The sequence below is a fragment of the Phalacrocorax aristotelis genome, chromosome 9 (genome assembly GCF_949628215.1).
Source record: "Phalacrocorax aristotelis chromosome 9, bGulAri2.1, whole genome shotgun sequence".
Taxonomy (NCBI): Eukaryota; Metazoa; Chordata; class Aves; order Suliformes; family Phalacrocoracidae; genus Phalacrocorax; species Phalacrocorax aristotelis.
The window spans coordinates 20,835,220-20,862,728 of NC_134284.1; the positions used below are offsets into that span (position 1 = coordinate 20,835,220).

The 27,509-nt window shown below is 42.8% G+C and overlaps 1 protein-coding gene across 2 annotated transcripts in view; it reads right to left on the reverse strand.

Moving 5' to 3' along the window:
• Nucleotides 1–27,509, reverse strand: part of ITPK1 (inositol-tetrakisphosphate 1-kinase) — a 156,165-nt gene that overhangs the window by 128,235 nt on the left and 421 nt on the right. For both annotated transcript variants that reach the window (XM_075103751.1, XM_075103753.1), the window contains exon 2: nt 27,164–27,342. In XM_075103751.1, coding sequence (XP_074959852.1) covers nt 27,164–27,258 — 95 coding nt within the window. In that variant the 5' untranslated portion in view covers nt 27,259–27,342. The remainder of the gene's footprint in view (nt 1–27,163; nt 27,343–27,509) is intronic.

The window sequence follows — 27,509 nt, forward strand, 5'->3', positions numbered from 1 at the left end:
CATACAGAAAAAGAAACCCTATTAGAAACAATCATTTACCAGAACCATTATCCACAGTTTGTCTTAGCTAGACCATAATCCCTCCAGGCAGTGCATTTGTACAGCATCCCACACCATCAACCCAGAGAAGTACCACAGCACTCTGGGGTTCCAGCAGGCAAATCAATTCTGATGGCAAAAAATGGTTCAAGAAATAGTGTGTATTCAAGCCTCTGGAAGTTTTGCAGAGAGCTTGTGGGTCTCCTACCAAATTGATGCTCAGCATATTAAGACTGCTTCGAGACATTTCTTGTAACAGTGAGGAGGCTTTGAAGAGAAATTTTGTCATAAACCTTGAAATCACAAGGACGAATTAAAAGTATCGGGGGGAGGGGATATATCCTTCCTACAAATGCTTTTCTACAAAGGGCACAGGTATGGCAAGCAACCTAAAAAGCCCTTTTGTGTCTACTAGATTCTCACACGCTCAAAGCTCAGAACTGAGTTTCTTAAACAGAATAGTAGTGAAAAAAAAGGTACTTAGACTTGTGTCTATGCTAGAAGCTGCTGCTTCCACACCCCTCCCTCTGCCCCCTCCCCATCATGCTCCAGGTGCTCCATTTACTTTCACAAGTCTTACCTAGATTCCTGCCTTCTACCTAAATAAAAGCACTCTAGTGGCTTGCCTTGATGTCCTGAGAAGGAGCTTCAGCTGCTCTCATCTTCAACACAAGCGTGCTGCACAAAGACCATTAGTCCAGTATAGCCAGTGAGACGAGGCTCTGCTGGGCCCCAGGCTGGTACTACAAGTTCTGCAGGTCTCCTGCACAGTGCAAGGGAGAACGAACGCACACCTCCACTCTGCTAAAATCACAGGGTACAAAGAGAAGAGCATGCCTGCCAAGCCAGCTTTCATCTAGAAATGGCTTTTAATCCACTAACCCTGAAACCAAACGCTGCACATCCACTGCAACTTTCCAAGATTTTGGCAAACAGCCTTGAATAAACCTTTTTGGGAGTTTTTATGCAGGCCAGACACCCACTGAGACATGCACGAGAAATGTGTAATACACATTTTTTTTTCTCACTTCTTGGATCTCTAAAAGAGACTGGGCATTTTTTTGGCAGAAATAAGAGACATATTTAAGTTCAGCAGCTTGACATGCAAAAATGAGTTTATTCATCTCCAGCCAGGCTTCAAGTAAAATATATAGGTGTCTGGGGCTTTTTCCTTCATGCAAAACTTGATTATAAAAACAAGACAAAGTTAATGCAAGAAAGTTAACATATCTGCTCACTGAAGAAACCTGACTGCAGCTTTTTTCCCCTCCCCTCCATAAGGGATGGCCTTAGAGTTTTGGCACTGTACAAGTCAGACACCAAGTCTCATTAGCTCTGAGAGCACTTGTGATTTCTTGCCTCCTGCACTTACCAAGTGACCACTTTGCATATGTAAGGAACAAATTTTCCTCTTCATTTATGGAACCGGAGTCAGTCATAGATTCATAGACGTAACTGACAACAAGAGTCTATGCTGAGAAGTTACTGTGGCCAGCTATACACACTGTCACAGATACCAATTCCATGTTTCATCAGGTTAAAAGGACATCCATAGAAAGGTTTAGCATGAAATAATTAAGAGATGTTCCTAGAAATCTTTTCTCCTCAAACTCTGCATCAGTTTAGACTCACATAACTCAGCCAGTCAGTTTTTGTTTGCTCCCTTTGAGATGCATTTCAAGCTTTTAGCCTTTAGTTTGGCTGTTATTTTAAAGAGGACTGGCTGGTTAAGCCCCAGATAAAAAGCTGGCTAAAAGGAGTTCCAGTGTCATCTGAAACTGGGTTTCACTTTTATTTCACTATGCAGCTCCCCCAAAACTTATCAAGAATAAACAGAAAAGCACTTGGAATCTGAGAAGTGCAATTCTGCAACCTGGAACCTTACTGGAGGAAAAAAAAAGATGTTCAGCAGAAAATGCATGGTACAAATTAAAGAAATATAAACGGGATAGCTTTTCTCCGCTTGAACAGATTCAGATGCCAATACCAATAATGGGAATTTCCTTCCCCTGCAACTGACTCTTCTGCTTCAGTTTATGTCAACATAGATCACAGAAAAATTATTCTACTTTATTTGGAAGCCTCATTAGAGACACTTGCAATAAATCAAACGCTTGGCTTCCAATAACTGATGATCATATTGTTTTAAAATATTCCATTTATTGACACATGGCCAACTTCCCTGAGACGCAACAGGATAGAGCGATTGCAGTGAATTGTCTTGGTGATCTGCACAAATTACACATGATCTTGGAAATCAAATAAAACATCTGCAACATGCAATATTTGAGTATGGTCCTACTTCCAGGAAAAAGGAGCTAAATGAGAGACAACAAATTAAAAAGCAAAACAAACCAACAACAACAAAACAAAACCACCACACATAGAGCCTGGGCAAAAACTTTACCAAAAGGTTCAGATAAGAGAACAGAATTTTCCATTAGTCTTGTTGGATGGAGCTGCAGTTTGAGGAGTTGGAAATCCAACACGTGGAACAAGGTACTGCTGCCAGCCTTTTAACATCAAGGCAACGTAGGTCACCAAGATTTACAGAAATACACCAAAAGCTTTGGGCAGGGATGGATACAGAATTGTTATGCATGGGATCACCCAAGGTCAGAAAGTGCAAACTTGAAGCTGGAGCAGAGGTTAGACAGTGAGACAAAAAGTCTCCATCACTCACAACAGTTTCTGCACCCGAAAAGGGCAAAACACTATCTCCGGAAAATCTCCACCCTAGCTTGTGAAAATTCTCTGTCATGGTGTCTAGACCACTTCAGAAGTGCATCTATATGTGTGTGTGTTACAAACATATCTATTTTATCAGGCATTTTATCTGCTTTAATTACACTGAAGTTTGGTGTTAAAAGAAGGATTAAAATTCTCCCTATTTCTTCCAGTCCATAGGCTTCTTTCTTTAAAAAGTAGCATATGTACTGGTCTGCCAGAACACCCATATTCTTGTTTGCTTCAGTGGATTGCTTACAGTGCAGTAAGAGAAAGAAAAATGCCTTTTGTAAAAACACAACTACTGCCTGGTTTTTATCCAAGCTGTTAAGACAAAATGCACATCCCTCCATAAGGTAAAGTGAATGAGAGAGACAGTAGTTCTTCAACATAAATCCTGTTCGCTTACAAGAAATTTAGAGCATCCTCTCTCTCTAAACCTAACAGAATCACAAAATGGTAGGGGTTGGAAGGGACCTCTGGAGATCACCTCGTCCAACCCCCCTGCTTGAGCAGGCACACCCAGAGCAGGGGGCACAGGAATGCATCCAGGTCGGTTTTGACCATTTCCAGAGAAGGAGACTCCACAACCTCTCTGGACTGCCTGTTTCAGTGCTCTGGCACCCTCACAGTAAAGAAGTTTTTTCTCATGTTTAGCTGGAACTTCCTGTGTCCCAACTTGTGCCCATTGCCCCTTGTCCTGTCATTGGGCACTAATGAAAAGAGCCTAGTCCCATTGTCCTGACACCCACCCTTCAGATATTTGTAAGTATCGAGAAGATCCCCCCTCAGTCCTCTCTTCTCCAGGCTGAACAAACCCAAGTCTCTCAGCCTTTCCTCATAAGGGAGATGCTCTAGTCCCCCGATCATCTTGGTAGCTCTCCGCTGAATGTGCTCAAGGAGTTCCACGTCCTTCTTAAACTGGGGGGACCAAAACTGGACACAGTACTCCAGATGTGGTCTCACTAGGGCAGAGTAGAGGGGGAGGATAACCTCTCTCGACCTGCTGGCCACACTCCTTTTAATGCACCCCAGGTACCATTGGCCTTCTTGGCCACAAGGGCACTTTGCTGGCTCAGGGTCAGCTTGCTGTCCACCAGCACTCCCAGGTCCTTCTCAACAGAGCGCTTTCCAGTGGGTCAGTCCTCAGCCTGTACTTGTGCACAGAGTTGTTCCTCCCCAGGTGCAGGATCTTGCACTTGCTTTTGTGGAATTTCATGAGGTTCCCCTCGGCCCAGCTCTCCAGCCTGTCCAGGTCTCACTGAATGGCAGCACAGCCTTCTGGTGTATCAGCTGCTACTCCCAGTTTGGTATCATCAGCGAACTTGCTGAGGGTACACTCTATCCCATCATCAGGTCATTGATGAATATGTTGAACAGGACTGGACCCAGCACAGACCCCTGGGGAACACTGCTACGTACGGGCCTCCTACCAGACTCTGCCCCATGAATCACAACCCTCTGAGTTCTGTTGTTGAGCCAGTTCTCTATCCACTTCACTGTCTTCTCTTCTAACCCACACCACCTTAGCTTGTCTAGGAGGATGCTATGGGAGACACTGTCAAATGCCTTACTGAAGTCAAGATAGACAACATCCACTGCTCTCCCTTTGTTGACACAGCCAGTCACATCATCATAGAAGGCTATCAGGTTGGTCAAGCATGATCTTCCCTTGGTGAATCCATGGTGACTACTTCTGATCATCTTCTTTTCCTCTACATGCCTGGAGATGACCTCCAGGATTAACTGCTCCATCTCCTTTCCAGGGATGGAGGTGAGGCTGACTGGCCTGTAGTTTCCCAGGTCCTCCTTCTTGCGCTTCTTGAAGACTGGAGTGACATTTGCTTTCCCCTCTAGTCCTTGGGCACCTCTCCTGTCCTCCACAGCCTTTCAAAGATGATGGAGAGTGGCTCAGCAAGAACATAGGCCAGATCGTGAGGCTACTTCCAGCTGTCTGTAACAATTTTTTCTGATCAGCTTCAGCCCTTCTGCAGGCACCGCTTTGCCAAAAAAGGTCACCTTCAGAGCTCTGCATTGGGCCAACACCCACAGCACATGCCTTGCTGTCTCCTACACTGCTGACCTTCCATGGCACATCTTGTTGCTAACCTCTCTCACACAGACACACTGGGGTACATGCACACAGGGTGCTCTAATTAATCCTGCCCTTGCTTTTTTCATAATTTATGCTAGACAGCAGCTGTTACACCCTTCATTTCCACTACTAACTGAGCACATGTTTGAAGACTACAACTTTCCCAAATTTGGCCAGAGCATGCAGGAGCTGATAATATACAACCCCCAAAACGCTATTACATATTCTCACCAGACCCCGCTGAAGCCCAGATTTGGATCTGCTGGGAGGTCTACTACACTGCCTAACTGGAAGAACTGGACAATTTCTTGGGCCTCCTCAGATTTTCTAGAAGCTGCCTTGACAAGCTAAATCATACCATCACACTGGAGCTCTGTTACTCATACCCTCATTCTCCCTCTCAGAAAAAAGCCAACATTTCAGCTGCATCTTTTACATTTGTTTCTCTGTATGGACTTATCCAGATTCTCTGGTACCTGCCCCTCCCCATTACAACACTGGTGTGACCACAACATGCTGATGAGTTTATAAGATAACCTAAATCCCTGTTAAAGGGAAAAATAAAAAGCTAAATTTCTATTCTAACCTACCAAATTACCATTGACCTTATCATTGCTAAGGAGGCAGATGTATGAACAGCTGATGCAGCTTTTGAGTAGGAGCTGGAAAGGCAGACACAAAGGCACAGTAGCAGCTAGTTGTTTTCCTCCGGGTTATTTTTGTCTGGCTCCGCCCTCAAACTCACTCTTCAATCCCAATAATTGGCAGCAACTAATTAGAAGGAAAAATGCAAGCTGTCTATTAAATGTTTGATTAAATGTTGATTACATGTTTGATTAAACATGATCACAGAACAAATCTCTCCTGGACAAGTGTACTCATTTTCTCTTGCTAACTTCTTTTGTTTGTAGATGTAAGAGATAAGAACTGTGGAGATGATGGTATACCACACGCTGGGATTTCAAGCCTATAGATGACTGCACAACACAAGGCCAGGAGAAACTGATCATTCCCTCTGCTGTTTCAGGTTGCTTTCCATGTTGCGCATCATCAGATGCACACTGCTAACTCCCCATGTTCTCTTTGGGGCTTTCACACTTGACTGGGGGGTGTCATATGCAGGATCAGCTCAAAAATACTGCCAGAATTACATCACAGGTTAATTGGAGATACAGTCAGCATAAAAGAAAGGGACTCATAGAAAGGTTACAACTTTCTGTAAATTGCTGTAAATCTGAAATATGTACAAAAACTTGAAGAATCATTATACATGGGAAAAGATCCACGTTAAATAACAACTTCAAATGATATTGAAAATTCTGGCTTAGATCCTTGAACTACATCTGCTGAGGAAAGTGATTTTTGTTCATCTCATTCGCTGTCACTTAAGACAAGAGATACCAAGTAACAGTTAACAAAAATGACTGAACCATGTAATACTATTAGGATTTTACACACAGAGAAACATACACATTTACCTCTCAGTCTTTTAGTAAATAAAAATAACATTTGCTCAGAATATTTGCATGAATTTTTGACTGCGAAGGCAAAAGAAAACCCTTGACCAAATGTCTGCTTTTATACCCCGCTAGCACATCTATCTGCAATAGCACGATTTCTTATCCCAAGAAGTATTTTTCCCAGGCAGCATGTTTTCACAGCTCTTTGCACATCAGATCCCTGCAGTCAGCCGTGTTTCATAAAGATAGGAGGCTGCTCCACACCCAGCTTTACGTAACCCCCTTGCATGCAGTCGCTCAGCCTTGCTGACTTCACCCTCATGCTGGGTGGGTATTATCTGCCTAGTTGGACTTGCAGGGCTTCATGCTTGGTCAGCACACAGTCCAAGGTGCTACAGTAAGCTGCAAAATACACAGGTATCACCTTAAGGGCAGAAGCTATTCCAATTTAGCAAAAATGTTGCTCTTCAAAGTCTTCCCAGCCCTTAGGAACAGTAACATTGTGATGGTTATAAAACGATAATCAAAACCTTGCAAAAGTTGCACTTTAAGAGGCCATAAACTGTCATTATCCTATTTGGACTACACCCTTACATCTCAATGAAACACTACATCACCCCTAATTATTTTCTCTAATTAGTTTCCAGATAAAAGTAAAAAAAAAATCTAGGATAATAATTTTTTTTCAAGACTAATTTGAACACCTCCAGTTTTTAGCTCCATCTGAATTCTAGCATCATCATCCACAATGTGTAAAAGTAGTCTTCCTCCAGCCTGGCCTGCATGCCTCCATACCACCACCCCAAGGCGGACACCAGACAGACATCACCCCAATCCCATGGACAGCTCTCAGACCTGCAAGGCTGCAGACCACCCAGCACCCTCCACAGACACAGCTGACCAACAGCCCATCAATGTCAGTCTAATGGTACTAAGGCCAGCCTTGATTTTGCAGCAGAACCCTCTCTCAAGGCCCAGCTTCAAGGGAAGATCAGTTTCAGTGTGAAGTACTAAAGTGCTAATTTTTTGAACAAACAAAAAGCACTAGCCTGCATATTGGTCAGCCGTAACACCTACTGTTCCAACTGCTGATTTCTGATGGGCTGAAACACCAGCTATGTGCCCCAGGGCACTTTTAAACCACAGACCCTGCTTACAGAGGTACACTACAGCTTTATTTATATCCTTGTCTTACTTCAGGTTATTCGGTCAGAAGTCCAGAAGTGATGCTGAATAACAGACTATTTCATTATGACTTTATTCCACTGTTTTCACACTGTGGTGTTCTCCTTAGAGAAGTCCTAGTAAGATCATGCCTAGACTTTAAGGAAGACTTTCCTTAGTGAAGAATAGCTTCCCTGCCTGCATCACTAGGGGAAAAAAAAAAAAAGCCTACAGACAAACAATTAGGAAATGAAAGAAAAAAAATCTAAAACTGCATTTTTGGCCATTTAAGGCTATGAACTGAGAAAGAATTAAAAAGCCCTTATGTCAAAACAAAACAAAATTTTAATATTGTTAAAAGCACGAAGATTTCTTTTTCAAGTATTTGTCTGTAAAATATTTCACTGTAATTAGGGCACTAACCCACAAAGTTTATTGTTAGGTAGGATGCAAGACTATTTACAGATGCTTCTAAAGATAACCTGCATGCTAAACTTGCCATTAAACTCCTCCCTCTGCCCATACACAGAAGAGAGAACATAATATCAAAGACGAAGTTTCCTTCCATTTCTTGCTCATATTTTACCACTGTCTTGGTGCTAGGTTTGCTCAAGATACATTATCTAATGTCTCTATCCACCTACAGTCATACAGTTCTTGTGCTGTAATTTAATGGCAGTAAGCCAAACATCACCAGTCTTGCACCTTCCTAGTAGTGTAAGTAGACACAACATGCTTATGCTGTTGAGTACCAAACACCTCCACTGTTGATGAACATGCTAGGAGAATATGGGTGACAGAAGCTGTGGATGAAGCCTGACATTACAGACACTTCACACAGCACTACTGTTTCTTACCTCCTTTCTGGGTTTTACAGAGGAGCCTCATGAGCTTTTCTTTGTAAGGTGCTGCCTCTTGAGATGCAAGGTGCAAGTCTGCTGTTGTATCAGACAGCTGCAAGATAAACACTGCAGGCTTCTATCCTAGGTAAGATCCACTAGAACCAAGCAGCTTTTACTCAAACCACTTTCACGAGGCAGTACTATATGCTAAATCCTCTGATTTTTGTCATCTCTCATTGTAGGTCTTTATCAAAATAGCCAGTCAAGCAAAAGCATTGCAGTGCCATGCTGCTTTACCTTGGGTAACAGCAATCTTTCTGTTGTTGATTCTATGACACTAAAAGAAAAATCACTGTAAGTCATTTAATACTTGTACAGAGATATTAACTGGACTTGTCTGGAAGTGAGTCTTACTTAGGAAACTACTCCCACATGCACACATTAGGATCATATGAACAGTTGTATTCTATCCATCAACTCTTCCACTTGTTATATACCTTTCAGATAAACATGTAACAGATGACAGCTACTTCCAAGTAATTAAGCTACAGAGAAGATTTACAAGGTGTTCTTCAATAACTAGCTTAGCATATTTTCAAAGAACTGACACCATGACATAACTGAAGCTACAGAGCACCCCTCTAAACTAGTCAAGCTGTTCCTCTGGAAGCTCTCCTTCATAGCAGAAGTTTGTATTTGTTCAATAAGCCTGAATACAAAGGTGTTTTTAAAGAGCTAAAGTTAGAACTCAATTTTTCAATGCAGGGTTTTCAAATGAAACAGGTTTCAAAACTGATAACCTCTGAGAAGGACATACCAAGTCCCATCAATGCCTCAGTCAACACATCCCAGGGACAGGAGGCTAGGACTATAACCTCTGTCTCTCATACTAACCCTCAGCCTTTCAGCTGATGCTTCATACCCTCACACCTCAGTGCTCTCAAACACTCCTTGGAGAAGTGAGGCTTCTACTGGCTGCATCCCACAGGCTCACACTCGGCAGTTATCCTGGCCACTTCTGCTTCTCACTCCAAAAGGCCCACCTATCCTGCACTCCTTTTGTGTGGAAAGAACTTCTCTTCAGTCCTTCCATGTTCATTCTGCAGTACCCACTGCCTTCATTTGCCATTATTAGAAACCTTGAACATGATATCTGCTCGTTCTGGGACCCAAAGACAGCAGGCTAAAGAGTCCTCAGCTTTCCCAGTCCTTGCCTGGGAAGGCACTGCAACCACCCAGCCCCTCTCTCACTCCAGTGATACAAGACAAGGTGGCAGCTGTGGTCCTGCCCTTTCTATCCTCCACAGCAGGGCAGTCTGCGAGGAGAGAGAAAAGCACCTCCTAGGGACCATGGTATCCTTCATGCCCAAGAAAACCAATAGTGAGCTTCTGGATGCCAGTCATCATTTTGGACATTGTCTGCCATCAACTGGCACCTGCATAGCAACAACAATCCTCAGTTTCATAGCTTCTGTGCTTATGCTCAAGATGACAGCTGGATTAGCCATCCTGGGCTACTACCATCACCAAGTACTCCATTCAGAACGGGAACTACTCCAACAGCCCTTTACTGCTTACTACATACGTGCCTAATGGTCAAAGCAGTCACAGCTTTGCTTAACATCATTTCTTGAACACAAGTGGGACCATACTTAAATCTTTCCAAACGATTTCCAAAGCCAAAAGGAAAAGACCACATTAAAGTCTCCTCCCACCGGAAAAAAACTAAACCAAAACAAAAAAAACCAAACACACACCACTGGAAAACCACACCTTAGAGAGGCAAGACAGAGCAAGCAGAAAGGCAGTGTCCAGTAGGTCAAGAGCATGGGAAACCTACGGGACACTATCAGTCTGAGCCTAAAATAAAGAAAACCTGTAATAAGGACCTCCTGAAACTGTATGCATTACACCAGGGAAAGAAGACATTCCTAGTCCACACGTAATTCAGGAAATCGTAATAAAAAGAAAATAGTCTCACAGCAGGACAGTTCAACAACATGAACTTCCTTGAGTAGGAGTGGGAACAGAACCCCAACTTAAGTACATGTAAGCACTCTTCCTGATGTGAGGCAAGGGTCATGCACTACCTCAAAGCATCACGCAGGCCGCTCTGATCACCACACCCATCTTCTTTCCTAGATGTGGCTCACTGCTGTCCATTTGAAGAGCAACCAGGAAAGGCGGTACAGGGCCTTGTAGTCTAAAAAGCCTTCATTCTGGTTTGGACATTTCTGTCTCTCCTGTGAGTGAGATCACTCCTTGAAACTTCCACATATACAGAGAGATTAACTGAACACACTATGTTCTCCAGACATCTACAGGACTGAAAACAGTATGAGACAACCAACATAGAGTCCACCTTAAAATGCTAAGCTTCGTCTAAAGCAAGTTAACTGCCCCCCTTGTTTTCACTTGGGAGTGTTTAGATTACACTCCTCCACTTTCACTGCCAGGATGTGATCTGGCCAGTGGTTCACAGCTACATCCTCACCTGTAAAGGAAGACAAAAAACACTGCCTGTGCTGCTCGTCAATCACTTGAAAGAGGTATTCTGCTACTTCTCAAGCATCATTTCAGAAGATATATCAAATGATTCTATTTTTCACAAAATAAATATGCAGTCTTAAAATCTCCTAGGAGATCCAGGGCCTCATTTAGAGGGCAAAAAATAGTTTCTTAGTATAATGGTGAACAGCAGCTTCCTTTAGAAAAAAGGCTGCAGAGCGTACCTGATCTTTTAATTTTTAAATAAGCATGACAAAGCCAAGCTGCTATCCACTTCTGATATAGCCCTCAGCCAGCCAATCATTCAAGTCTGTCAGACATTTATTACAAGTAAAATTGTATATAACAAACACAAAGGAGTAAAGACTCGCTGAAGAGCCAGTCCCAGTAAACAACCTGCAGACGTGAAAGAAAATTAATCATTTCTGAGAAGTGATTTTCAGTTGTTGTTGTTCACAGCTAGATACTTAAGTTACATAGTGCCTTCTTAGATAAGCTCCTATAAGAAGAATAAGAGACTCCTACTTTTTGAGAGCTTCTTTTTCCAAAGTTCCCATGTTAGGTAAACTCTTATCACTAAAAAACCCTCCCATTAGTCTCAGAAGGTTTAGGCCTAAGCTCAAATTTATTTGTAGCTTCCAAAGTTTTCGTTTTCTAGTGTTTCATCAGGTTTTGTGTGCATTTGGTAAATGGTAACTACTTGCTCTACCCACAGGGTTACAAGGGCCTTCTTGGATCTCGGGGACTCATGCAAGAAGCAGAGAAAAAACATAGGAAGAAAACAACCCTTATCACTATCACAGTCTCTTCTCGACTGGATTGTTACACAGCCTCCTGGCTCCTTCTCTCCTCTCTGCTTTTCAAACTATAACTCCATTTTCACCACAAATTAAAATGACCAAGTTAGGAAAGTCATTGCAAGATGATGAAATCTTAGCTTGGCAAAAGCTGAGTAATCACTTGCTCTGTATATGATAAACTGAAAATATTTACTAGTTAAATACGTCTGAGAAAGAACAGCAGTTAAGAGATAGCTAAAATTCTTAAAACATGTTGGGTTCTTCAACAACTGGGTTGAATGATATTTCTTTTATATAAACCATCAGTAAGGACCAGACAATTTTTAACAACTCAAATTTTTGATTTTGAACCATGCCTCTGAGTAGATAGGTGTGAATTAAGAGCTGCTGACAAGTATCAAGATAAAGTAATAAATACTTTGACTCTCCTTTGAGATCCAATGATCTATGAGCAATTTGCAGTCAGTTCCGCCACACAACAGCATGGTGACAGGTTTTTATTATTTCTGCATTTGACAGGTAGAAAAGGTATTATATTGGGAAATTCACTGTTTTGCTTAAGTTACAATGAAGCCTACGACAGAGCCAAAAGCCAAGCCTATTTTGTCTACCCGATTCAAGAGATTTTTCTCTATTCTCTTTCGGACCAGAGCATTCCTTGATTTGGAAACTCCCTGTACAACTCCCACCCCAATGAATACATAGAAGAAATCAAAATTTAAACACATTTCAATTGCTTGCAGCTCATCTACGTACACCTAAGACTCTACTCATATTTCAAAGCTGTCTGGGCAGAATGCTTCAAAAACCCCTCATAGTCAAACTATACATTTACATTACAGCAGGAAAGAGCCATCTCTCAGGTTTTTTGGGACTGGCCTTGCAGGAATGCCTCCCAGTTCCTGAGCTAGTGTAGTCATCTGACACCAAAATCAGACCTTTTGAACAAACAATTTAATTTCTTGAAGTGTTGGAGGGGAGGGAAAAAGCCAGGGAAAGAATTTTCACAAAGACATATAGAGAATGGGAAAAAAAGTTAACCCTTTAATAGTGTTTATTTCATCAAAAGGAGGTCAAGCTTTACTGAAAGAGAACCTTCATCCCTGTTCTTATAGAAGGCTCCAACAACTATCCCCAAAGTGGCTGCTGAAAACACCCCCCACAAAAACATTAGTGTTTTAAAGACCAAAACATATTTAATCAAAAACATTCTCCAGCACAAACCTTCCTTTACTGTAATGTTAGCAGCAGTGCTAGGCTGCTACATTCTGTCTGGACCAGCCCCAAACAACTGGCAATCTACTTTGATTTAATGGGAGAGGGAACATTAAGATTCTACATGGACCACATGCATCTTCCACAAACAAACATTTTGTGTTTCAGGTTTCACTACCACCAGCAGCAAGTGGGCTAAAGATCTATTCTTACTGGGAGCTTTTACACCCACTTATCAGTCTGCATAAGAAAAGGTGGCAGCAGCACTGAGTAACAGGAAACTCAAATACTATACATAGTCCTACAAAAACATTTCAAATTACGCTACCGGATACTTCCCTGCGTCAAGGAGGCATTCAGAGCACTTTCAATGGCATCGTGGTGTCATGTTTTAATTACTACCTACCATGCTTTTGATTCTTGGCCATCAATCGTTATTATCAAGCCATTACATCTCTTAAGTGCCTTCTGTCAGTAGTTAGGTTGCAACAAATCAAGAACAAACCAACAGAAGTACCCATGTGTTGATCCCAGGTTTGCCACTGAGAACAAATTCAATTCCCATTCCTGTCTCTCAGGCTTTCCATTAAAAAAAAGAAAGTCTGAACACCAGGTATATCCAGTTCGTAAGGAATCCAACAACAGAGGTTTCCAACAGCTTTAGAGGGAGCTGGATTAGGCCAAGGTCTGCAAATGTGCTCAGCTCTCGCCAAGGTCAAGAAAACTCAGCACCTTAACAAGTACGAGCTTTTGAGAAACTCACCCTAATTCATATGCAAGGATTATTATTTCAGGAATAAGCACTAGTACAAAGAACTTGACCCCCATCTAACTTCTCCACAGAACAGATTTAGAGATCTTGATCTTACACACAGGAAACAGCTTTGCCCAGAAGAAATCTGTGGTAAAACTGCCTCAGAATAAATGACTTTGTTTCCAAATTCTTTGCCCAAGCTATGAACCAAGCATTTTAATTAAGGTCTCCTAATTGTAGTTAGTGTAATTTGAGGTAGGGGGCAGGGAGGAAACATGCTTTTCCACAGTCCACTCATACCAAAACTGACAAAGAAAGAAAGGTAACTTTAAAAATACACGTTAGCTGTAGCACATGCTCTATCCGTGTTCTGTGGTTTCAGTAACACATCTTCTGTTTGAAGAAAGCTCTCCTGTCTGGTTCTACAGACCTTTTTCACAATGGCAAACAAGAGAAACTAGGAACAAGGGACTAGGAACAAGAAACTAGGGAAGTTATTTGTTAACATACAAACAGCCACAGCACATCAGACTGAAGGTCCAACCTACTCTGCCTCTAGTGTGGCTGTTTGCTCTGTTATATAGCCAGACACAAAACAAACATCCAAAATACTGTTTTTCTTCAGTGATCTCTTGCAATCAGAGCTACACTGTTTCATTACCACTGCAACAATAGTAGAGGAAAACCTGCCAAAAAGGAATGGGATTGAGCATTACGTTTTATTATTTATAAAACTATTCAAGACAAACAAGAGATCAAATCACAGCACAAAAATATTATGCCAACCCCTACCCAAACAATACCTATTGTAAGCCAAGATGCAGCACTATGCTGATCAGGAAACTGCTTAACACAGTAGCACAAAAATGAGAAAAAAGTTTTACTACAAAAGCTGGCGGTCAGCACAGTACACATGGAAGCGATACTCTGCTGCAACCATAATTTTGTACTATGCGTCTAAGTTTATTTTTTACTTAGAGAAAAAAGACAAACTCCCCAATGACCTTTATCATTCAATCATTTCTGGCTCCTTCCAGCATCATTCCGGGCTCCAAGCGTCAGGTTCCTAGTTGACTCAAATGAGCACTTACACCCCTCCAGTCTCTTTGAAACATTCACTATTAAAACACAGCAGCTGACCAGCATCAATCAAGTAAAGTCTTCTCTACTCCACAGAGCCTTCTCAGGGCAAAATGAACTGATATGCTAAAGATCCATGTGGTTTAATTACAATACCCAGCAATAACCTGTTACATACTTTCAGGTAAAGATAGCCACAAGAAGCTTTAAATTACATTTAGGCCAGACAATAGCAAGATCCACTGTTTTGACTGCACAAAAGCAAGTTCTGATCCACAAAAAAGCTCTACCTTGAGGTGCAATGCTATTGGAAAACAGGCAATCCATCACTAGTAAGCAACAAAAGCGATGAAGGTCAATGCCTTATAGCATACATCAAGAGTAAAGCTACAATCACATTGCACTAACAAAGGAATCAGAAGGAAACTAGCTAGAGAGTTCTTGAAACAAAGCTATCCCCAAACAAAAGCAATTTAAACTTGGTGATGTCTATGACCAAAAATTTTTCACTCTCCTGAATTGTGAATAGAACAAAATTCAAAGCACAAATTCTCCCAGATGCTGAGAACTGAGGGATTAAAATAGCATCAGAAAGAGAAAGAAAAAGAAAATGGAGCTTCAACCCCTTATCTAGCAGCAAGCCTCTACTTTCTATTCCTCAAAGCATGCTAAAATTTTGGTTCTATAAAGGCCAGGAAAAAGGTCAGAAAACCCTACTCTCTTCAAAATTCGCTCCAGCCTGGATAGAGTTCCCTGGACTTTGATCTATTCCTTGAGACAGAAGGAAAGATTACACCAAAATGTCAAGCCCCAAAGTCAAAACATAACCCCATCCAGCACCTGTCCACCTGCAAATAGATCTCTCCTCCTCCTATAGCCCCAGCTCCCACTTGCAGTCCATCCAACCAGGAACAGCTAAAGGTGAAGCACAAATCATCTTCTCTCCATAGATTAAACCAGCTTTAAAAGGTGGAAGTTTTGAAAAAGAAAACTTCTACTGAGTGACAAAGGGTGCTGCTCGATTTTATCATCACATATTCTTTGCACAGCACATGGAGCTCCAATCCAATGCACTGACAACAATACTTCTCCCCTATGCTTTCCCCTTTTCTGCCAGATACAGGGTGCAGGTCAGCAACTACAAGTACTATTTTTTTTTTCCACCACCAGCCTTTCATCAAAATAGTAGGCTTGCTTAGTTTCTTTTTCCCCTTCCTCCCTCACATACACTTACACACACATTTACAGGAGTTTTCTTTCAGTGCTTAAAAACTACCAGATTGACAGCTCCAGTGAATTAAGCTCCCTCTTTGTCAGCAAAACAAGAGCAGCACCACAGGCAACCTCAGAACAAGCTCCCTCTATCCTCCTCTTCCCACCCTTCTAACTATCAAATGTATCTGAATGCTGAGCTTCGCACACAGCTCTATCAGACCAGGGGGCCTTGTAAAGAGTCTCTGATAATGTGGTTTACCCAGACTATCTCACAGGACACTAATGTTAAAGCCACATGTGATGGAAACATCATGAGTCGACACATTATCAGCATGCACCTGTGCTAGAGAGCACAGTAACTCTAAAACCACGAGGCTGGTCCGAGTGCATGCAAGTCTGTGCTTAAAGACTGACTGGCAAGGAAAATCTATTTCAGACAACAGTGTGAAAGAATGCTGAGTTGAAGCAACTCTTAAAGCCATACTTGAAACTACAGAAAGGCAACGTTAACTGAAAACCAACAGAAAGACCAGAAAAATTCAATGCTCTCAATATCTGACTAAAGATAGGTGCAGATTTTATTTGAAAATTAATTGTACTTTTGGCATAAATGCTACAGAGTTTCTGTTCCAACTGCAGTACTAATATTTTACTTTTGGAAAGTGCTCCTCCACTATGTTACCACTTAACCTGGTCAGGCAGCAAACATAGAAAGGACACTCTCTTCAATTACAAGGGGTTTGACATACCCTCTGCTGCTGGTTGTAAGTCACAGATTAGCATGCACTAGATGAAGTTAGAAGATGACTCCTAAGCTGTACCCAGCTTTTAGTTGTTGTACCTCCTCCCTCTTTTGCAAGTTGGTTTGTTGTGGTTTTTTTTATCTTTAGCAGCAGTCTTTTCTCTTTGGGGAGAACTTTTGACTTCTGAACTTACAGCATCTTGACTGAAATAATTTTTTTTTAATTGGTCAAGAACTAGAGTGTTTTCATAAAATGAACATGTATCCATACACTTAAAAATAAGTAATGCCTATTCCTTTACAGGTAAAAAAAAAACCACAAACAACACAACACAGCAGAAGCAACTTTGTATTTGCTCATGTTTTACTTACAGCAAAACTAGAGAAAAGCCAACACGTGTGGATAGCCTCCTTACATTCCTGTGATGTCAGGAATGAAAGTGAGTTCAAAAATGCATTAAAAGGTTCATGTGGAGCAGATCCATCCGTGGCTATTAAACACGGTACCATGGACACAAATGCTGCCACTGGAGTCTGTAAACTAGTGAGTGACAGAAGGCAAGAGGGACTGCCAAGGGGAAGGTCAGCTCACTTGCTCTGTGCCTCATACTTCCTCTAAGCATCTTGCTACAACCATCGTTCAGGTCCTGGCTGGCCAGGTTCAGGTCTGTTTGGCTGGCCTCACACTCTCCAGCTGGCCTGTCAACCTCTGAGCAGTTAGGGCCCCTGCTACAACACAAAACATACTCATGAATTTGTGCAGGAGTAACCTCGCCATTTCCCTGTGCTACCCTCTCACCCTTCAAATGGTAGCAAGGAGAGCCTGTACGGGATGCATTGGTCCTGGACTCCAGTGACAGCAGGTGGAGAGGGCTGGATCCTCAGCCCGTAAAACCTCCTGAACTGTGATGAATTTTTGTAATACAAAGGAACAGCATGTTCCCGAACAAAGAAGTATCTACACACAGCTGTATGACATGCGGATAGAGCTAAAGAGCAACAGTTATCAGTAATTACCTTCATCTCCGCAGTTTGTTTTTTAACTACAAGGAAATAACCCAGATTCTCATTGAAACACACATGTTTAAGAAATAACACAATCCAACTGAGTTTAAGTGGTCACTGCTGGACTCACTAAAACATAAGGTATTGCTGAAACAGGCAGTGTTGCGTAGCCCACCTATACAACTGATGACACTTTCCATCCTTGTAGTGAAACCAGGCTGACATGATAAGGAATAAGCCTAGTCATTTACACCAGTTCTTATAACCACAAAAGTCATTTCGGAGTGGCAGGGAGAAAGGACTGCAGCACTGGGGCTGCTGATGGGGCAGGCGTGGCATGTCACAAGTGGACCTTCATGATATCATTTCCTTCCAGCGCCATTAATCACCCAGGCATCGCTTGTTCTATCACCTATTAACCAGTTGCCCCAACACGCAGATAACTTTATCAAGGCTAGGCAGTGAGAGTCATTACTAAGCACTACAGCGTGCAGTGCCAAAGGCCTGGTTTCCAAAGAATCCTCTGAACTGTTTCCTTCTGGTATAAGAAAACACATTACACTACCACATGTACTCATCCATACCTAACATTGGGGGCAAAGTTAGAGGAAGTAGAAAAAGTCAACAGCACTTTAAAAAACACTATTTCAGAAAAGGACAACTATACGGCTTTTGGCCAAAACATTCAACTCAAACAAGGTCTCTTAACCAGGCCAATTAGCTAAAAATCTCTCAAGGGGGGGATCAACTCTTCAAGGGTGGAGACTCCCTCAAGGTGCACGTGTTTGTGTTTGCCCCATCAGACCACACCACAAACCTTCAGAACGATGGCCAGGAACATCCCAGCCTCACAGCTCAAGATATAGTAATTTGTCTTTTACTACAGACATGTCTGATTCAAGTATTTTTCTTCCTTTGCCAGTGGCGCCGCGGAGAATTCAGTTTCGTGACGCAATGCCTCGGGACCCAGACCAAAAATGCAGAACCAGTGCGTTACAGTGGGAAAGGACTGAAGATGGCTTGTTAACATGGAGGAAGAAAAGACTGTGAGGAGTGTGATGAAAAACGAAAATAAGCCTGGGATTTTGAGGAGGAAGGACCAACTCCAAATTCTTCCAAGCAAGCATGACTCCGCAGTATGCGATAAGACAAAACGAGATGCATTATAAATCTTCACTAACTGGCATCCGAGGGGAGAAGATTAAACAGCTCAACATGAACTGAACCTGCTTCCAAGTTCTGGGCCCAGCTCTGCCAATTACATTCCTAAAAGTGCCACTAGATCTAGAAACATTACTTTCTCCACTCTCCAGACCAGACCCCTGGGAGCCCGCAGAGTGACCTCAATGAGCGCACCCCCTCCTGCCCGCACAGGTAGTAGCCCAGCTGTGGGAAAGAGCAGACTTCTGCTTTGGTTCCCAATTCACAGGAATTATTTGACAGAATTTGTTCAAGTGGCAATCATACCCCGGCCAAAATAGCCCAAGCATTGCAGCTGGGAAGAAAGAGAACTACAACTGAGGATGTTTTACTTGGAACTAAAGGACATCCCCCCCTCAATGATTGAAAGCTGTTCTTAAAGTGTATGGTTGTCCTCCAAATAGGATTTCTCTCTGCAGAGAGAGAGAATACTAGCTTGTATTTGTGTAGTATTTGGACAGTATGGAAGTATCAGCAGTTTCCTCCTTGATCATATAAATGGCATAACGCCTTCTGAGGAGAGTTAAATTCCATCAGCACAAAACAAACCATTGTCTCAAGGACTGAACACTGAACTCAAAAATGAGAAAAAGATAACCAGACAGAAGAGTGCTTGTGCCACAGCACTATGGCACAGACATGTCCAGCACAGGTGCTTATTTTATCTATTATCATGCTTATTTTAGTGGGTTTCACATGCTCTCCTTCCTTGTTTCCTTGAAACATGTTCAAGAACGTCACCTCACCAAAAAGTGTCAACTGTTGAGATGAATAGCACATTATCTGGCCAATATCATGAGATACACTGTCAGTCAGTGCTTCCCATGTGCAGTACATTAAAGCACAGCAAACACTTTCCATCATCTCTGACACCCTTCTCAGGCTGAGCCTATATATTCAAAACAGCTTCACACATTTAGACTCTGCCTAGACTTCCCAAGCCACAATTCCTGAATTAGTAAAGGGACGTCAAGCTACTTATTGTACACAAAGAATTGTTTCTCAGGCACCTTCTCTGCTATTAAAGATTGGACCAAACCAGGGACAACAGAGAGGTCAACATCTCTGCCTTGAAACGGGACCACAGGCCCACGTTATTCCAGCATGTCTGTCCAAATTTGTCTTAGAAGTCTCAAGCAACAAATTACACTGCTTGCCTGGACAATCACAGTATCTTTTCCACTTACCTATCATCCCTCCTTCTTGGCACAACTGAAGCCTGCTACTTTTTTTTTCTACCTACAATGGAACTGGGTAATACATTTTTTGGGGGTGCAGAGTTGGGGTTTTTTCCCTTTTCTTTTTCCCCCCTACAGCAGCTTTTTACTGTGTCTGAAGATCTATATCCAGCCTCCTTTATGTTGAGTAAAGCAGTACAACACACCATATTTTCAAGACCTCCAATCCTTATCAATGCTCTCTTTTGGGCACTTTCCAGCTCATCTGCCTCTTCCTTGAAATGCTGTGCCCCAAACGAAAGGCAGTAGTAGGTGAGGCTACTGCAGCAGCCGCCTTATTGGCGCTGCGCAGAATGCAGGCATTACTTCATGTGCCTTGTAGGCTTTGTTCCAACTTAGGTACCCCAAGATGGCATTTGCTTTTTTCTTCTTTTTGGCAACACTGTTAATTTGTATTCAGCCTGTGATCTGCAAAAGAATGCAGATCTTTCTCTGAAGAGCTGCCACCTGACCAAGCTTATTATTGTTCCTTGCTGCATATCAGTTCAAACAGGTTGTGGTAAAGGGATGTACTGTAAGGAGGACGCAAACTTCCTGAACCCAAGGTAAATGATTGCTAGAACACAAAACACAGTCGCTATGAAAGGGTGATTGTTATAGTCACTTCTGTTGCCGAGCGGCCGCGCTCTGTGTTCCCATGAAATGATTCTACAAGCATAATGCAGTAAGGTTTTTGTGAGAAGGATGCCTATCAGTAAGTGCTCTAAGAGATTAAGAAAATGCACACATATCCAATTCTTCTGGGACGTAAAGTCTTCTCTGCAGACTACTGGAAGGAGGAGCAGGAACACAGAAATAGAGTGAACTTTTCCTCCAAGAAATACACAGGTTTTTTGCTACTACCTTCAACACTTTTTCACAGCTTGGTATAGTTTCTACCATTAGGCTAGCTGTAAGTTTTTGTTAGATCCAATGTCAAAGAAACTTACCCACCCATTTGCCCCCAGTTATTTCTCATGATATAGTATTTCACACCAAAACAAGCAACAATGGGAGCTATTGATCAACACACATACATTTTATTTTTATGGCTTTTAAGGCTGTAAAAACTAACTGGCACAAGCCAAGCATTTAACAGAAGTAGTATTTAGGTTTTTTTGTGGGGGATTGGGGTTAAAGAAAATCCCCTGAGTTCTTCCTGGAAAAAATATGCAATACAATTCACAGCCTGCTATATAAAGAAACAGATTAATTTAATACCCTCAAACCAGCATTATTCTTAAATCTATCTTAAAACTCATGTTTAGGTTCTTGTGCACAGGCCACGGCACAAGAGAGACCACAAAGTTTAGAAGAGAAAAAGAGAGTCATACAGATCTACAGCACGGACAACAGTGTTTACCATTTTATGGTAGATTTACTAAACAGAGTAGCTTCTCATACCTGCTGAAAGAAGGCTTAACTATCTGTCACAGAAATGAAATAGGCAGAAATTGAAGAATCAATTTAGCTTAAAGAAAAGAAAAAAACCGAGCAAGTTCGAGTGACATGGAAATTTAAACTAGACATACTAATATTTTGGCAGGAAAAAAATCATTGGTTGCTATGTTCAGCAGATTGATCTGGTACCAGCATCAAAACAGCTTCATCATAACTCAATAAAAAAAAAAAAACAACCCACACCAAACCAACCCACCACAGTGACCTGTCATACCCAAACGGTCTTCAGTACAGGTGAAAGGTGCCCTAACAGGAGCTCATACCCAAAGGAAAGTACATCTCCTTGCATAAAACCCAAACCAAGACCTGCTGACCTGATGCAGCTAGCAATTCAAGAACATGGTCTCGTTTCACACCAGTCTTCAGCAGTGGGTAGCACCTGGGAACCAAAACCAGATCAAGAAGCCTTAGCTTCCTGTGTGTCAGTGAATGCTATCAGTTTGTCACAGATGATCTTCCAAGGAGAGGAGAAGACAATTCGGCTTGCTCGCTACAAATCAAGACAACTGGGCTTTACTAGACGGCATTCTCGATTACCTCACTTCCATCATCTTCTTTTGTGGGCAGAATTTGATTTTCTCAGAATGTCTATAATTTCCTGAAAACTTTTTCTTCCCAGATGTTCACCCTGCTTTTATGAAAAAAATACAGCACAATAAAATATGTCCATAAATAATCTGGACATGATGATGTACAAGCACAGTTCTTCTGTCTGTCAAATCACAGGATTTATCACGACACAAATTACATCTTTGGGCAACCCTTCAACTCCTTTTCTATTCATTTTCTACATGCTATAAAGAGGAAATTCTGACTCACTATGTATACAGCTACACAGAAAAGCTACCACATTACCATGCAAACTTATGAGTTGCATATGTGAATGCTTTTGCCCAAAATAACTGAGAATTAGCTTACCATTCAGAATGGGGTGACTTTAAATTATCTCCTCTTGGATGAAGCATATTTCACTTCATATAACTAACTGATTCACGTTGCCATAACCTTACTGCCTCACATCTTCATGGCTCCCAGGAGAGACTATATTAACGGATGACATGCAGAACAACTACTAAGGAAATGGAGGCTTTTATAGAGTGCACAGCCATTTGTAAATGGCTGTACCTCACTGATCTCAAATGGTGTCAAACACATACAACTCATTTTCTGAACAGATACATGCATTTTTCTGTACTACCACTACCACTCCTCATATGGCACGAGCAGCAGGCTTTTTATTCACAACCTCCAGAGAGACCTGGTAGTATATCTATGCATATTCTGTAAAAGGATAATATGGGTATCCAAAAGCCTCTACCACTGTCTGCAATTCACACTGCAGCTCTGTCATCTTGGTAATGGAACGGCGCACCTCCATTTCCCTAACCTTGTATTAGTGCTCGTGCACCTGCATGGTGACAACCCTTCCGAGGTCAACGTGATGAGCGGGGAACTGACTGATTGAGAGTCTTTGCCAGTTGAGACAGAGGTCGAGACCAAGCAGCTAGAGGAAGAAGAAACTGCTCCTCTCAGCAGTGGCAGGGACAGAAGACAGTATCAGAGCTACATGCTTACATGACAGACTACCGAATTCTCAGTTAGGAGTCCCTAGAAACTTGTCTTACTTTTTAGCAGGCTATAAATATTTTATATTTTGCCAATAGCCAGCCCCCTAAAGCTCTGAGACTGCGCCATCACCCTGGTGGAGCCAAACATGAAGGCTCACAGGAACATCTACTTGAGATACACAAACCAGACATTTGCACACTGCAATCCCATAAGGCGCCCTAGTCAGGGAACTGCAGCCGCAACATATATGCTAGCATGCAGATAATACCAAGTTCAACAAAAAGCATGGTGACCTAGCAGTTTTACTCAAAAGCACAGGACAGCCTGGAAGTAGGAGCATCTTAAATTGCCTCCTGACTAATAAATTCACTGAGAAGCCTGCACTGAACACCCTGTTCCACACGGAAGAGCTCACAGTGCACACCACAACTCAAATAGGAATGGCCTCTTATCAGCAAGGCTGAGACAGAGACTCTCTTCTCCCCTCTGAAACTGTACCGATGCACAGAAAGGAACATTAAAGTTTTACTCCACCAACAGCTTATGTAGAAGGGCGTTGCTGGGTGGAACTGAAAACCACTGCGGGAAGCAGAGACCAGAACTGAAGGACGCACCTCATCCCAAAGGAACGCTCCCGCCACGGTGCTACAGGCATAGCACGGAGGATGGCTATCCTGGCACTGGGGAGGGAGCTTGCATTCCTCTCTATACACAGTGGCAGGTTCAGCCAGAGGATCAGAGTGAGCTTGGCCCATCTTCAGGTTCAGTCTCCCTTGGGAGACACCAGCTGCAGGCTTGAAACTGGGCTTCCCACTTGCCAGGCAAGTGCTCTATCCTCTAGGTCGACAGCTGTCAACATGTTATGCAGGGACCACTGATCCTCTGCAACCGGCCTGTGAAACGACACTGCCTTTTTGCTCACCATACTACTCAGAAGCCTGAAAGAGATGAAGAAGCACTAAGGGCTGCACTGGGCTGTAACCCAACAATTTGGGGAACCGCTGGTCTGGCCTATAAATGTGGAGGTAAGTATCACTACAGGCACTGCTTTCATCTCCTTGGCCTACACCTGGAAGGCACAGCCAAGGCCATTATGCTCTATGAAGAACATAGATCTGGTAGTGTGTACCTAGGGTGCACAGTGAGGACCGAAAGTGCAGGTGAGCTCAAAGGCCTTTGATTCAAGGAAGATTACCTTGTGGAAACAAAGCTTAGGCAAAAGCCCCAAGACACCATGTTCAGGCAGGACAACTGCCGTGCCAGTCACACATGGTACCAGAACTTTATGTTACCAAGTGAAAATTTTAAGAAAAGAAGGTAGGTGCCTCTTAGTACTGTAGTAACTAAACTAGAAGAATTCAGATGCCAAAATTTAACAGGAAAACCTACCGAAACCCAGCAGCCTAAGTTGCACTTTAAAGATGGATACAAACATGAGGAAAGTATTTAAGGTTCCTGCCCAGTCTTTGTGGAGCAGAAACCTGAAGACAGGCCTGCCTATGCCCCAAAGCAGCACCTTAACAGCTGGGCCACTCACATTCACCCATGTTTCATTTCAGCCAGGACAATGTAACAACATTTCAGCTTAGGAGTGCTGCTGGAGACAAAACCTGGAACCAATCTTAAGAAAGCAGTTCAGCACTTAGACTGTGTCTCAGAGGATGGTTCAAACAGATTTTGAAATGTGTGTCTGTGTCCCGTTTAGGACACAGTAGAAGTGGCAGTAGAAGTGGCTGCACTGACAGGCTGCAAAGAAGTGAAGATTTTTCACATCCTAACAATACTCCTGATTTAAACCCAGCATGCTTCAGGAGTCCATTAGGAGACTTCTCTTACTCTCCCGGATTATATAACTGCTTCATTGCAAACCCATACAAACAAAATTGGAACTTCATAGTCAGCCAGAAAGTATACCCTTAGGCAACAGGCATATAAATTCCAAGTAACAGTCACCATAAAATACACAGAGCGGACAGACAGACACAAAGTCCACTCTAATGCATGAATCACTGTACAGGAATGAGTATGCTTGCCTTATTTCCTACCATACACAATATTTCTGGTAAGATGCATGTCGAGCTTGGCACCACTTTTTCTACAGCAACAAAAACTTACAAACACACAAGTAATCAAGTAAGTATTATGCATAAAATACTTAAAATCTTTGACTAAATGAATGCAGCCTCCCACTGATGTCAATGGAAGTTACTGGGAAGGAAAACAGAGCACCCAAGATACCAGTGCAAGTTGCTCCAGGGACTGTACTGATCTTTAAACCAAACACTTAACTCCACTTCTACAGAAAGGCTAATATTAAATGCTTTTAAAAATATCAAAGCATGACTGAAAAGATATAACTACCCTGTGTGTGTAAATGCTACTCAAAGTGAGCTTAGCCTGTACAGAATGAGACAGCCTAATTTTCATCACGAAATTAGTAAAGTGTAGCAAAAGAGATACTTTGGGGTCAATTTTCACAGCACTGTGAAGACCTAAAACTATTAATAAATTGGTACAGTACGCAAAGAAATTGTAGATCCACGTTACGTAACACAAGCATAAGAAATTTCTGAAGTAGAGAAAAATGAAGCAAAGACCTAGTCAAAGAGATAAAGGACAGTGGAAGGCAGAACGTCAGTTTTGGAGATTCCTAAACTCAAGAAAGCATAGCACATAATACCAAGAATGAAAGACAAATTACTACAAAAAGGTTTTTATCTATTTTCTGAGATTGCCCTTAGTTTCTGGGCACGAAAAACAGCCTACACCAAAATTCGGGGCCCTAGAAATGACGTTTTTCAAATGCTTATTAAAGTATTTTTGAGTGTGTCAAAAGCTAACTGAAAGTCTCTTGGGCAAGGTCAAAGCTTAGCATTATTCATCAAGAAGTATTTTGTTTGGAGAATCACAGGAAATTTAAAAATACATTAAACCAGAACCTGCAGCCTTTTCTATACTTCAAAAAACTCTACTAAGTTTTTCTGAAGTTTGACAGAGAGGATACAGAATGCCAAGAACACAAACTGATGTAAAAGCTTCTGCCACTTCTTCAAAAGTTTTCTGTTTCTTCTGCCTCCTTCACCTTTACAGAAAGGAGCAAGGGCTGCCAACATAAATTTCACAGGGACGGGTGCTTTTAGCACGACATGCTTTAATAACATGTATTTGAAGTCTTGTAAAATACATTCTGCAAAGTTTGAACAGACTTCACAGAAAACAGAACATGAGTTACTTAGAATATTTTCAATTACCAAAATTGATCTCATATACTTGTTATAAACTATTAGAATGAAATAAATATTAAAAGCTGTTATTCATTATCAGAAGCTTTAATGCATGTGTCACCAGACCTTGGACCCACATGGAGTTTACATTTGCAATTAAATAATAAAATTGTGTAATACACTGCGTATATTATCCTCGAAGCTATTCAGATAAAGTCTAATTACAGCTTATCGAACTAACCTTTTCCTCTGGGACTGCAGAAAAGACACAGTCATACCACCTTCAGACATCAGATTCACATCTCAGGTGAATACAGGCTCACTCAGGGGCTCATATACCCCAATTTCATGTGTTTCCACAGGACATGAAGGAAAGTTATTCCCAGTCAGTTTGACTCTTCCTAATAATAACTCGGCTTCAGCTCCAAATCTTAGCAGGGTCCGCAGAGAATCCAAATGAGACTATTTCACCGGAATACCAGAGACCTCTTGGGCAAGCAGCGGACAGAAATCTATCCGGGCAGTAAACCCGGGCTGTGCCGGGCCGTCACTCAGACACACACGGACCGAGTCTCCCGGGCGTGCGCGGCAGCCGCCCAGGTAAGCGGGAGGCAGAACTCCGCCGCGGCCCCGGGGACAGGGCCAGCCCTACCTCCCCCAGGACCCGGCGAGCAGGGCCGGCTGAGGGGAATCACGCACCCAGCAAAAAACGCCCGAGGGCCGGGCAGGCCACGGCCGAGCCCGGAGCCGTCCGGCCCGGCCCGGCCCCGCTCCGGCCCCATCCCGATCCCGGGGCCGCCGCCCGCCCCGGCGCTCCCCGCGGCGCGGCGAGGGCCGCCTCCTTACCGGCACAGCTCGGCGAAGGCCTGGAAATTCAGCTTCCTGATCTTCTTCTCGCTCAGCCAGTAGCCCACCCGCTTCCCCTTCAGGAAGGTCTGCATGGTGCCGGCCCGGGGAGGCGGATCAGCCCGGGGCGGCGGGGGCAGCCCGGCCACAGCTCGCACTCGGCGACTGCCAAGCAACGGCTTTAAGGGAAAAAGAGAAAAGAGAGTCAGTTGTTCCCCGCGGAGGACGCGGGCGCTGCCTCCCACCCGCCCGCTCCGCGCCGCCGAACCGAGCCAGGCACAGCCTCCGCCGGCGGCGGCGAGCGGCGTGCAGCCCCCGCAGGCCTCGCCCGGCACCGGCAGGCAGC